Source organism: Oryza sativa, chromosome 11, assembly GCF_034140825.1.
Source record: "Oryza sativa Japonica Group chromosome 11, ASM3414082v1".
Lineage (NCBI taxonomy): Eukaryota > Viridiplantae > Streptophyta > Magnoliopsida > Poales > Poaceae > Oryza > Oryza sativa.
In genome coordinates this window covers 5,707,683-5,720,180 of record NC_089045.1, presented here as the reverse complement: position 1 = coordinate 5,720,180, position 12,498 = coordinate 5,707,683, and the positions used below count along the sequence as shown (strand labels likewise).

The following is a 12,498-nucleotide window of genomic DNA, read 5'->3' as shown; positions in this document are numbered from 1 at the left end:
AATTTATTTAGGCACTTTTCACCATTTTCTTTTTTTTCAGCTATTAACCACACATATCCTAGTCTCGTTTGTTTTTTATGATTTATCAGCCAAAACTATTCAGCAGCACAACGGTATCATTGTTTCGCTCATGTTTATGCAAAACACTTATTATTAGCAATTTCTTTTAAAAAAATATGAGTAAAGCTTTTAAATTAGTGTTTTAACAATTCAAAAGAGAATACGGTAAAATATACTACAATGAGGAAACATAAAAATCAACTTTAAAATTTAATTTTAAACTTTAAAATTTGACTTATAAATATAAGCAAAAGCGAAACAATAACCAATTATCCAAACGATATGACGGAGTAACACGATGAACACACGAAGTACACGACACATGGTGGGCACAGCAGAGAGAGGGGCACAGAGGATCCAGGCCACGGCCATCACCGCCCCCACCTGCTCCGGGCTCTCGCCGATTCCACGGCCCCCACCACCACCACCACCACACCACCACCCCCCACGCCGGCGAAGAGAACCCAAGCGAAAAAACCGTACGAATCTTTCCCATTTTCACACGAATTTCAAACCAAAGTCTCCTCCGACGACGCCGCGACATTTCAAATCTCAACCAAATCCTCCCCCAATTCGTTCGAATCTCTCCCCCCCTTCCCCCCACCCGCTTGCTTCCGTGTTCTACCCCCCTTTCTTCCCAATTCGATCTGCGAATATCGCTGCCTCGATTCCCAGGCTAGGGCTCGCGCGGCGGCCCCGGATCGAGCTGCCCCGGTGAGTTCTCCCCCCCCCTCGCCGGCGAGGCTAGGGTTTGGGCGGCGGCGGCGGCGGTGGAGCGCGTGCTGTTCCGTTTCTCTGGATCCTAGGGTTTGCTGCGCTGGATCGAGCTTGTTCGTTGTGATGGTGGTGAGGGGAGGAGGAGGAGGTGAGTGACGGTTTGATTGGCGTGTTGAGGGGTCGCCGGCCATGGTGCGGCTTCTCGGGCTGCGGAGCCTGAGCTTCGGGCCGGAGGAGTCGCCGCGGGAGATCACGGTGGCGGGGGGCGGCGGCGGCGACGCGGCGGCGCACCCCGTGGGGAGCAGCGGCTGGCTCGTTCGCTTCTTCGACTCCGCCTTCTTCTGCGAGTGGATCGCCGTCAGCTACCTCTACAAGCATGACCACCAGGGGGTGCGCGACTACCTCTGCAACCGCATGTACACGCTGCCGCTGCCGGGGCTCGAGGCCTACCTCTTCCAGGTCTGCTACATGATGGTGCACAAGCCCAGCCCGTCGCTCGACCGCTTCGTGATCGACACCTGCTCCAAGTCGCTGCGCATCGCCCTCAAGGTGCACTGGCTGCTAGCCGCCGAGCTCGAGCTCGAGGACACCGACGATTTGGATGGGATCGACAGGGTGCAGGAGCAGTGCCAGGCTGCGGCGACCGTTCAGGGAGAGTGGCCACCCCTCGTCCGGCCTGCGCCGCCGTCGCCAATTGCCAGCCCACGCGGGAACCCCATGCTTAGCAGGATACGCTCATCGAAGCAGCGCCTTCTGTCCCTTGCATCATCACCCTCACTCGGCTTGAGTCCCCCCGCAGGTGCGAGCAATGCAGCTGCTGCAGAGGATGTTGGGGGCAGTGGAGTGAAGCAGCCAGCGACACCCTCGTCAGAGGATAACAAGCTACTCAAGAGACTAAGCATTGGACCTAAGGTGCGTGATGCAGCATCGTTCTTTAGGCGATCCGTGGAGAAGGATGATGAGCAGGACAAGGAAGGGTTCTTTAAAAGGCTGCTTAGAGACAGCAAGGACAAGGAGGAAGAGGATGGTGATAAGGAAGGATTTTTCAAGAGGCTGCTTAGTAAGGAGAAAGAGAACGAGGAGGAAGAAGGAGATAGAGATGGTTTCCTCCGCAGGTTGCTTAGGGACAGCAAGGACGAGGACATGGAATTGACACCAAGCTCAGAGGGTTTATTGAAGCGACTGTTCCGTGATAAGGAAGATAGGCAGGGTGATGATGAAGAAAAGGAAGGCTTTTTCCGCAGGATATTTAAGGATAAGAATGAGGAGAGGAGAGAGAGCCTGCATGGAAGGCATGGGGATGAGGAAAGAGTGGGCAAGAGCTTAGAGGATGATGATAAAGAAGGGTTCTTCCGCAAAATTTTCAAAGATAAAAATGAGGAGAGGAAAGACGGAGGGCATAGTAAGCAACAAGATGATAAGGAAAAGACTGCTGGGAACATCGAAGATGACAAGAGGGATGGTTTTTTCCGGCAACTTTTCAAGGAGAAAAACGAAGAGAAAAAGGAAGGCACCACACCAAACAAGAAAGAGGAGGACGACAAAGGACACAGGACCATGGATGATGAAAATTTCTTTCGTAGGCTTTTCAAGGATAAGAATGAAGAGAAAAAGGGAGCTGCTCATGACAGGAATGATGATGATAAGTGTGAGGAAGGTGATAAGGAAAATTTCTTCCGCAAATTGTTTAAAGACAAGCATGAGGAGAGGAGAAGCGATGGGCTGGATAAACATGATGATGATGGTAAGGGGACTAGTGGTATTGATGACGAGGAAAATTCAGAGTTTTTGTCGTTCCGCAGGTTGTTTAGAGTGCACCCTGAAGATGCTAAGAGTGGGCATATTGAAAGTTGTCAGCCTAACGGTATTTCTGAGGGTAGCCCAGGATCAGAGAGCTTTTTCAAGCGACTATTCCGAGACAGAGATCGCTCACTTGAAGACTCTGAGCTTTTTGGTTCAAAGTTATTGAAAGAGGCAAGACATCAGTTCCCTGAAGTTGTTCTTTTTTTCTTCCGAACTTTAGGCTTGTGCATATTAGTACTACCATGCATCGCCATATTGAGTACTCACCGTTTCTGGTTTCAGCAGAATCATATACTTATTACTTAGGTGTGGCATTTTATGGATAGTTATCAACACTATTTATTCATGACTTATTACTTATTAGTGCAATGTACAACATGTAGTGTTTTACGTGGTGGAGCTTAGGTGTGAATTTCTTAAACAGTTATGACAAGTATGTTCCTATTTTGTTTTCCCTTCACCTGTAAAAGAAAAAAGAGGATTCTACAACACCACTACTAGTCTATCATTTTGGTAAAGAAGCTAACATCATATATGGGCTGTCTTGTATAGATCGTTGTTGGTTCACCCTTTAATTCAAATTTCCTTCCATTGCAATTGCATGTATGTATTTCCTATGTATTAATACATATTATCTAGCCAATTGCTCAGTTTTATGGTGTAGATGTCCTGAAAGCACATTTAGTTTGACGGGTTCTAGGTCTGATAACAATAGCATCTGCTGCTCTGATTACACTGCTTGTATACCTTTTGTCTTGTGCCTTCTTTTTATGACTGCTAAGACCTTAACTGAAGCTGTATGTTTTTCAGAAAAACTCTGTTCCCACTGGAAACGGTGATAAGCAAAGTGGCAAACCACCTTTACCAAACAACGCAATAGCAGAGCTTCGGAAAGGATGTTACTATGCTTCATTGGAGCTTGTGCAATCTTTGTGTGATACATCTTATGGCCTTGTAGACATATTTCCTATGGAAGATCGTAAGATTGCCCTTCGAGAGGTATGCTAAATTGCTTCACCCCTTTCGGTCATATTTTATATTTTTTGTTTTATAATAGTTACACTATTCTAATTTATCCCATTGGGTTCTCTTTTCCCGTGTCAGTCTCTTACAGAGATCAATTCACAGATTGCTTCTACTGAGAAAAATGGAGGTAGTTTCTGCTATCCTGTGGATATCACTGTATTTCATTGTCTTCCTATGTTCTTACACATAGCCTTTCAGCATCAAATCTTGGTGCTGCAACTCTAACATCACATTATAATCATTAGATGGAAGCTACTTGAGTTGACAGTTAGACATATCCCAGATGGCCTATGCTTTACTGTTCCATTATTTTTTTCTGGCTGCAGTTTGAGCTCTGGCCACCTTCCTTTACTGATAAATATTTCTTGCTCACAAGTTAAAATATCCCTTTTGGAATTAGATTTGAATGTTCTATGGCCACCCTTGTTCATTTTGGTTGTTGTGCAACGAAAAATGGCCCAATGATGACCAAATAATTGAGCAAAATCACCTGTGTAGTTTAATGAGCTGACTTGTTCTTTTGTAGTTTTGTTGCATGGGCTGCTTTCTCCACTTTATGTTCTTTATGTAGTGCCGCTGCCTATCTTTCACTCCATTTGCTGAAGCTGGTAAACTGTTATCTGGTTTTGACTATATTGAAATCTAGGTAGCAAAACTGTACACTATGCATTGTCATGCATCTAAAAAGACTGTCTTGTTCTGTCTTTTCTTTGTTTTATCTCTAGTAACAAAGAAAGTACCAGTTAATCTTAAGAAAATAAAACATATGCTACCTTTTGGATTAAGCATCAATCACTGAAGATGAACGCAGTAGCTAAATGTCCCCTGAAATTCTTTTCGTCTGCCTTCTTTTTGCACAGGAGTATGCTTTCCGATGGGAAAGGGCATATATCGAGTGGTTCATATACCTGAAGATGAAGCTGTTCTTCTTAACTCCAGGGAAAAAGCTCCTTATCTTATATGTGTTGAAGTTTTGAAAGCAGAAGCACCAAGGTATGCAGTTCTTTGTACAATACTACAATCTTGATGAAATTTATGGTAAAACTCCTGTTGTTTTTGTTTGTGGTGTTTTCTTATATACTTGTCTAAAAGTACCATATGCCTGCTAAATGGCAGAACTGATGATCTTCATTACCTTTATTTATTATTGGATCTTAAGTCAGAATTCATTCTGTAAACTCAGTTCTTTCCTTTTTGTAGTCACTCCAAAGGGTCATCAGATGTTAACAAATTGTCAAAAGGTGGGATACCCTTGGCTAATGGAGATGTGCAGTTGCCAAAGCCACCTCCATGGGCATATCCTTTGTGGAGTCGGCATGAAACACAAAATTATGAAACAGACAGAATGCTGAAGTCTACCTCTCAGGTTATTGACCAAGCTATGGCTCAATTGTGGGAGGCCAAAGTAAAATTTGTAAACGTTAGTTTCTCGGTTGAGAAACTTGGTCGTTCAAGGAGTGTTGCAATTTCTGATTCGGGACATAGGTCACGACAATCTACAGCAGATTCAAATGAGCCTTCAGGAGATTCCCAACCAATTGCTGATCAGCCTATTGAGTGGGTAAAGGTTACTTTATCTGCGGTTCCAGGAGTTAACATGGATGATGTTGATGACAATGAACCAACGCGGAAGAAGGACCATCGCCGCGTTCCAAGTACAATTGCCATAGAGGAAGTCAAGGTGCAGCTGATTTATGAGTTGATTTTTAAGTGAAGTTAATTAGGAGCTGAAAATTTTTAGATTCCTTCTCCAAGGCTTTTCTTTTTGCAATTTTCAATCTTGCTAAAGAGTATTCTTTTTTAAACTATCGAATATCCTAGATGTTTAGCTAACCAACACCAGGAATTAGTAGTCATCAAATAAGACAAGGTGGTTTATTGCATTATCATCCAATTTACAGTTCGATACCTCTTGTACAACTATTTGCTGAATTGTTTTCCTTGACTAGGCTGCAGCATTAAAAGGAGAAGCTCCACCTGGTCTTCCACTGAAAGGAGTTGGCCAGAATGCTCAAAATATAGAATCTAAGGTGAATGTGAATCCTCGAATCACTAACAATCTGGTTTCTTCTGTTGATCTTCATTAAATTATTAACTCTGTTTCATGTAGGCAACTGATGGTGGAGATCCTAAACCAACTGATGCTTTGGCTGGTGAAATCTGGGCTGTCAAGAGAGAGAGAATACGACGGTCTTCTGTTCATGGAAAATTACCTGGCTGGGATCTGCGTTCTGTAAGTTACATAACATCCTGTTTTTTGCAGTACTCTATCCCAAATGAATATTTCTGTGTTATTTAAGAATAGGAGTGTGTGATAGGGATTGTGGTATAGAAGTTGGGGAAAGATGGAGAATTAGTTAGGATATTTGGTGGGGAAACTATTTGAGGGTTAGGATCTACTTCACCCTTCTATCCCAATCCCAATCCCATTCTTCTGTTCTTCAATCCAATGCTCCCTACTCCCTTATATTGACAGCTACATCATCAACTTATCCGATGCTCATTGTATATTTTGCATCAGCAAATGTAGTTCTTCCAATCTTTTGGATTGATGTTATCTGCCATTACAGTCGAAATAATCTATCTAAACTTTGTGGAGGAAAAAAAAGAGGAGAACCAAGGAGGAACTTGGTTATCAAATAATTAGAAGAAATTGTGAGTGTTGAGAATTGAACACGGGACCTTGGGGTTGAAACCACACCCCTTGCCACTGCACTATCAAGTGCATCTCTAAACTTTGTGGAGAACTAAGTAGACAATCAGATTTATTTTATGGAATTGGTTTCACTAAATTTTTGCACCTAAATTTAAGCTGTAAACAATCTATTGATCTTTGTTGCATGCTTCAGATTGAGCATCCTGTATCCTGTACCTCGTTGAGACTTCTTATAGAAATGAAATGCCATCAGTTAATGCCAGGCTTATGAAATGTTTCAACCAATTGCAGGTTATTGTCAAGAGTGGAGATGATTGCCGACAAGAACACCTAGCTGTACAGCTTGTTGCACACTTATATGGTAAAAAAATCAATCTTACCACTATACTTTTTAGTTTTGATCTAAGCTGACCAAATGTCTGAAGAATTACATACCAAATTTATATTTAGCGGATATGTTTAAATTCCACTTGGTAGATTAGCAACTATATGCCTCAGACGTGAGCATGTCATTGTGCTGTTTGCTGAAGTATATAGGACATAGGAAAACAATTTATCATGTTAAGTCCTATTTACAGGTTACTCATGATGTGAACACTTGTTTGCACATAAAATACCCTCATTATGTCCAGCAAACGAACCCACTTCAGTGGGGATTACCATAGTTGAATTTGTTGCAATGTGAGTGTACTGTAGTCTACCAGCAACGCTTGCTGGAATCATTTGCTTTTGGTCAAGATTCTGAAAGAACCTCATTGATGATTTGCCTTTACCTTGTGATCTCTCCATTTGGAATGTCTCTTAACAGGTAACTTTGCTTTGTTTTGAAAATTTGTTGTACTCTCAGATATATATCAAGAAGCTGGTTTACCACTTTGGTTGCGACCCTATGAAGTTATCGTCACATCTGCATATACAGCGCTAATTGAGACTATTCCTGATACGGTAGTCATCTCTCCATTATGATTAAGTTAGCTTTCTGAATTTCTGTGCATACTGAAAGTTATTAGCTTGGCCTTTTTTTGTCATGCTACTGCAGGCGTCAATTCATTCCATCAAGAGTCGGTTCCCCGATATCACAAGTCTCCGTGACTACTATGTAGCCAAGTATGAAGAAAATTCTCCGAACTTCAAACTTGCCCAGGTAGAGTTTGACTGTTCTGTGGCTCAGAGATATGGTTCACAACAGCTGATTGGCTGGTTTTAATGTCATGTTTCAGTTTAAACCACTTTAAGGCACTAGCCAATAGTGTCCACTAAACGAATCATAAAAACAGTTCACACTAGTAACAATGTATTTGAACCACTTATTGATTTATTTTGTGTTACTAACAGAGAAACTTTGTGGAAAGCATGGCTGGATACTCAATCCTGTGCTACCTGCTCCAGGTATTAAAACCAAATATCATAGTTTATATGCGTGATACATCTAGGTTTGCAATTATTATTCTATAATATTTCTCAAATTCTGGAGATCATTTTGTTATTGTTCTGTGGGGCCATCTCAACAAATGACAGTGGCTTACCTTCTGGACCCCTTGTATTTTGAATTTAGCTACTAATGAACTGTGCACTACTAGAACAGATTACAGATCTATTGATCTTCTGCTTTGTCCTGTAAATCTCCCATCATTTTTCTGAGGTTTTATTGGGCCAGCAGAGCATCCAATGGTTCCAGTTTATACAGATTCTTTGTGGAATGTTATTAAAAGTACAAAAGGTTTGAGGGCCAGCCAAAGTTTACTGATAAAGAAAGTTTTCTAGCCTTTATGTTAAAGTGTAAAGGGGGAAACTAGTGAGTAGTGACCTGTGTGACTGGATATTTAATTTGCTGGAAGTTCGAGACCATTTCGAATGGAATTTGCAGTGCAATTATTGTGCTGCAACATTTTCATAAGATTACTTTAAAGTTTCAATTGAACTTCTGTAACTTGCAATACACAACTATACTTGTAGCACTTCCAAAATTTAAAAAGGCTGTTTGATGCTGTTCTTATTTTTCATCAAATATTTCATTTATTATATAGAAATAAATTAACTTTGCGATTGTGAGTGCTATACTCTTTTTTGTCATCATGATTGGGCCTAAATAATCGCTGAATTTTATTTTGTTAAAATATTGCAGGTCAAGGATCGTCACAATGGAAATCTCTTGATAGATGAGGAAGGGCATATAATTCATATTGATTTTGGCTTTATGCTTTCCAACTCTCCTGGAGGGGTTAATTTTGAAAGTGCACCATTTAAACTGACAAGGGAGCTTCTTGAAGTAAGATGGTAGCTTGTAACTTAAACTTTATGGTAGATTAAAATGTTGAATTATAATAAATTTTGTTGTGGGGACCATGGTAGGTGATGGATTCTGATGCAGAGGGAACACCCAGTGAGTTCTTTGACTACTTCAAGGTATTTGGACTAGTAGTGAATTACTCTCTTGGTTATTGTGACATCTCCAAGTTCAATGGTCTTATTTAGCCATGTAAATTTGTACGCTTCAGGTTCTATGCATTCAAGGGTTCCTTACTTGCCGGAAGCATGCAGAGCGTATTATACTACTAGTAGAAATGTTGCAGGTAACTTTCTATCTAAAATTTTAGATGTTTGTCTAGATGTATTAGATGAGCCTATCAGATAGTGTTCGTCTTATATAACACTTGTCTATGCTTGCATGCTTCACACAAGTAGCGATTGAAGTAATGCACCATCTTATCCTAAATCCGAATGTACCCCACTGTATGGTTTGAATGAAACTGGTTGTTCCATCACCACCTCATCTCTTATAAAATAACTTACTAGAACAAAGCTGAAAAAAATGTTGGTCGGGCCATTCCACCAAAATCATGTGCTTTTTCCCAAAATAGACTAACCCATCCTAATATAAGGTGTTCTCTTGAAGCGAACACCCTATTTCTGAAAAATATTTTCGGACGCACACCCTGAATCGAACTATACAAATTTAGCATAGCTATTGTACACCAGTGGTACCAGAAATACATGCAATACTTGAAATGGAAACTTGCTACTGCATGTCTGCAGAATATTTTACCGCATACTTGATATAACCTGTTAATGCAAAGGCGGTTGGTTTTGCATGATGTTGGCATGTGGGTTATTGCATGACGTGTTGCAACTAATGGATTTGGGTGCAGAATAGTTATTCTAATGGGTTTGATCTGAGTTAAAAAAAAACTCAACATAAATATATCAAGGGTATAGAACATTGCATAGCATAACTCAGAATTCATATTTATCATCCATGTGTGTCAGACTATCTTGAATGTGCGGAAGAGCCATTCTAACGAGTTTCAGTTAGGTCAAAACTCATTTGCCATATGGTATATCAATGTATAAAACGTTTCATTTGCATACTCCGAGTTTCATGTTGCTCACACACATCATTTTAATATGTCCTTTTCTTTCTTTTTTTTTTGGGGGGGTGGGGGTTACGTCTATGTACCTAATCTTATTTTTCTCCTTTCTGTGATTGGCATGGCAATGTAAGTCCATCAATACAGTAATCATCTTTCATGTGTATAATGCCGAACTTTCCATGTATCAGGATTCCGGCTTCCCTTGCTTTAAAGGTGGTCCTCGCACTATTCAGAACTTGAGGAAGAGGTTTCACTTGAGTCTTACTGAAGAGGTTAGTCAACTGTCTTGTAACTCATCATTTGCAGAGGGGGTTTTACAGTTCTAATGCTATCTTGGTATGGTTGCAGCAATGCGTGTCTCTGGTGCTTTCACTTATCAGTAGCAGCATGGATGCATGGCGTACTCGGCAGTATGATTACTACCAGAGAGTATTGAATGGGATTTTATGATATACCCTTCAGGAGCTTCTGGCTCCTTCCAAAAATCAATTTGCTTATATCATCGTGAAAATCTCCGGGATAGCGCAGGTCAGTCTGGGGCTGACTAGCCAGGTACAGCCACCATGATTTCTACGAGCGAAACACGCCTTTGTGTTTTGCATTTCGCATACCTGGAGTCCCCTGTGAAACACACAGGCTATTGGCGCCTGCAATGCAACTTGCATAGCATTTCTCCCATTTGATGAGGTTGAGAATTGTATAGTCGTCGGCAGTTATCTAGTTGAGGTCATACTAGGAGGTTTGCTACTGGTGAAGCTTTTCAGCCCATTTTACTGGAATTCGGGACCCCCGAGCTGCATTGCTGTACAGACAATTGATTGACGTAGCTTGGACAGGATCTAGGAGAGGATGGAGCCATACAAGCCGCAAAGTAAGTGTAAATTATAGATGTATCTGTCTATGTGAGTTGGGGAGTCACCTGGGACAGCAAAAAGGCTGGGTTTGCGCGATTGTTGTCTTGGTAATCCTGTGATATCCCAAATTAGCATCAAAAGTAGAAGATGATGTTTGTACATTACCATTACTGTACAGTGCCCATACTATAGGAGCTTGTTGCCCTGCTGCATTTGGCCCTTCCGATTTTGTTTTGTAGTACTCCTTTCATGTTGGTGGTGTCAAAATTTGCTTTACAGGTGATAGCATATGTTTGGGAATTTTCTCCCAGCTTTGTCAACATTACACCGCTTGAAAACTGGAAATATTTGAGAGTGCTTCCATCTGGTAATGTATCTGGACATATTTCTGAATCTGTGGAGATTGTAAGCCAGTGATGGGTGTTTCCTTTTCGTTGTGGTCAGTGCATCTTACGCAGATGCACGAGAACGTTCCCGTTTTCTGCAGATTAACTCTTGAACATGATGTTTCTGTTCTAAACAAAGTACTACTACTATCTGCTACAGTAAACATGCCAGGTTCATTTTGGCACGTCAGCTTTGACAGATAAACCTTGCATGGGCCTCAACCATAACCCATGTCAGTGTAAGGTAGGCCTGGATTGCGGCCCATCTCAGTTAATCAGTAACAATTGGTCCCTACGGGCCCAGTGTATGATACTGTTCAGGCCCACGACTGAATGGGCCGGGTTAACGGCCCAGAGTTCAGGCCTTTACCCCTGCAATGCAAATTCTTCACAGTTCACTCCCCGTCCACACTAGGGTTCCACCGTTCCACACTCGCCCCGTTGCATCCACCATTGGTGAGTTCCTGTCGCCTCTTGCCTGCCGCCTGTTCGACGAAATGCCTCTAGGGGAAGCCTCACATCTGATCGACCGCCGCGGCGTCGATAGGATAGGGGATCTGCCCGACAGTGTCCTCCACCGCATCCTTGGTTTCCTCCCGGCGCCGGATTGCATGCGCACTTGCGTGCACCTGCGATCCCTCCTAAGCCGCCAGTGCCAGTAACAACCTTACGGTTTCAATCCTTGCCACCGGAGCAAATACTTCCTCAAAATCAATGCCATGTTGTTGCATGTAACCCTTAGCTACCAATCTGGCCTTGTACTTCACCATAGCCATCATGATCACGCTTGATCTTGTACACCCATTTCAGACCTATTGGTCGATGTCCAGTAGGCGGTGGAACTAGACTCCAAGTCTTGTTTTCCTCAATGCTCTTCACCTCATCAATCATAGCCTTGTGCCAGCAGGCCTGTACTTCAGCCTCCGTGAAGCTTGCTGGCTCATCAGCCGCCAAAAGGCACAACCCAGAGTACTGAAACTCCCGTACTGGGCTAGTAGTGTTGCTGATGTTTGCAAGCGTGTAATTGCGTCACGGTGCCTCGTCAGATGGTTGCAATGCGTCCGTCGGCGGAATTGCAAACTCCACCTCAGCTTTTGTCTGCGTGGTGTTGATTGGCATCAAGAGGGATGCTGGTGAGTGCACACCCGGCAATGAGTCCCACACTAGGGTAACAGCATCCTGTGGCTCGTATGCGGCGGGGCGTGCCCAGAGCACTGTACATCATCTGAAACAGAGTGAAAAGTGTACAAGACAGAGAAGATTTCACCAGGATTAGCTTCATCGTCTCCAGTCACGGTTGCCGCCCAGTCCCACTTCGCCTCTTCGTCCCAGGATTAGCTTCATCGTCTCCAGTCACGGCTGCCGCCCAGTCCCACTTCGCCTCTTCGTTGAACACCACGTCTCTGCTCACATGAACATGGTTCGCCTCCGGGTCGAACACCCTATACGCCTTGCTTCCGTCCTCATAACCAAGGAACACCATCGCCTCGCTTCTGTCCAGCTTCGACAAGTGTGGTATCACATTCTTCACATACGCCACACAGCCAAAGGTGCGAAAGTAATGCACATTCAGGCGCTGGCCGTACCAAGCTTCATAGGGCGTCTGGCCGTCGAGCGCCCTCGTC

At 42.9% G+C, this 12,498-nt stretch overlaps 1 protein-coding gene across 1 annotated transcript; it reads left to right on the top strand.

Annotated features, from left to right (window-relative positions):
* Positions 1-526: 526 nt before the first annotated feature.
* On the top strand, positions 527-10,850 carry LOC9267129 (phosphatidylinositol 4-kinase beta 1). The gene is made up of 16 exons (XM_015761640.3): positions 527-2,751; positions 3,391-3,579; positions 3,685-3,733; positions 4,467-4,599; positions 4,807-5,287; positions 5,556-5,636; positions 5,717-5,839; positions 6,554-6,623; positions 7,110-7,207; positions 7,302-7,406; positions 7,598-7,651; positions 8,388-8,531; positions 8,615-8,668; positions 8,761-8,835; positions 9,822-9,905; positions 9,982-10,850. The coding sequence occupies exons 1-16, from the start codon at positions 967-969 to the stop codon at positions 10,081-10,083; spliced, it is 3,627 nt and encodes a 1,208-aa protein (XP_015617126.1). The 5' UTR covers positions 527-966; the 3' UTR covers positions 10,084-10,850.
* Positions 10,851-12,498: the final 1,648 nt, after the last annotated feature.

Coding starts and splice junctions, on each gene's coding strand:
- LOC9267129 (XM_015761640.3), top strand. CDS start 967: ATGGTGCGGCTTCTCGGGCTGCGGAGCCTGAGCTTCGGGCCGGAGGAG. Junction 2,752..3,390: donor GTTCAAAGTTATTGAAAGAG/GCAAGACATCAG, acceptor TATGTTTTTCAG/AAAAACTCTGTTCCCACTGG. Junction 5,637..5,716: donor CTCAAAATATAGAATCTAAG/GTGAATGTGAAT, acceptor TGTTTCATGTAG/GCAACTGATGGTGGAGATCC.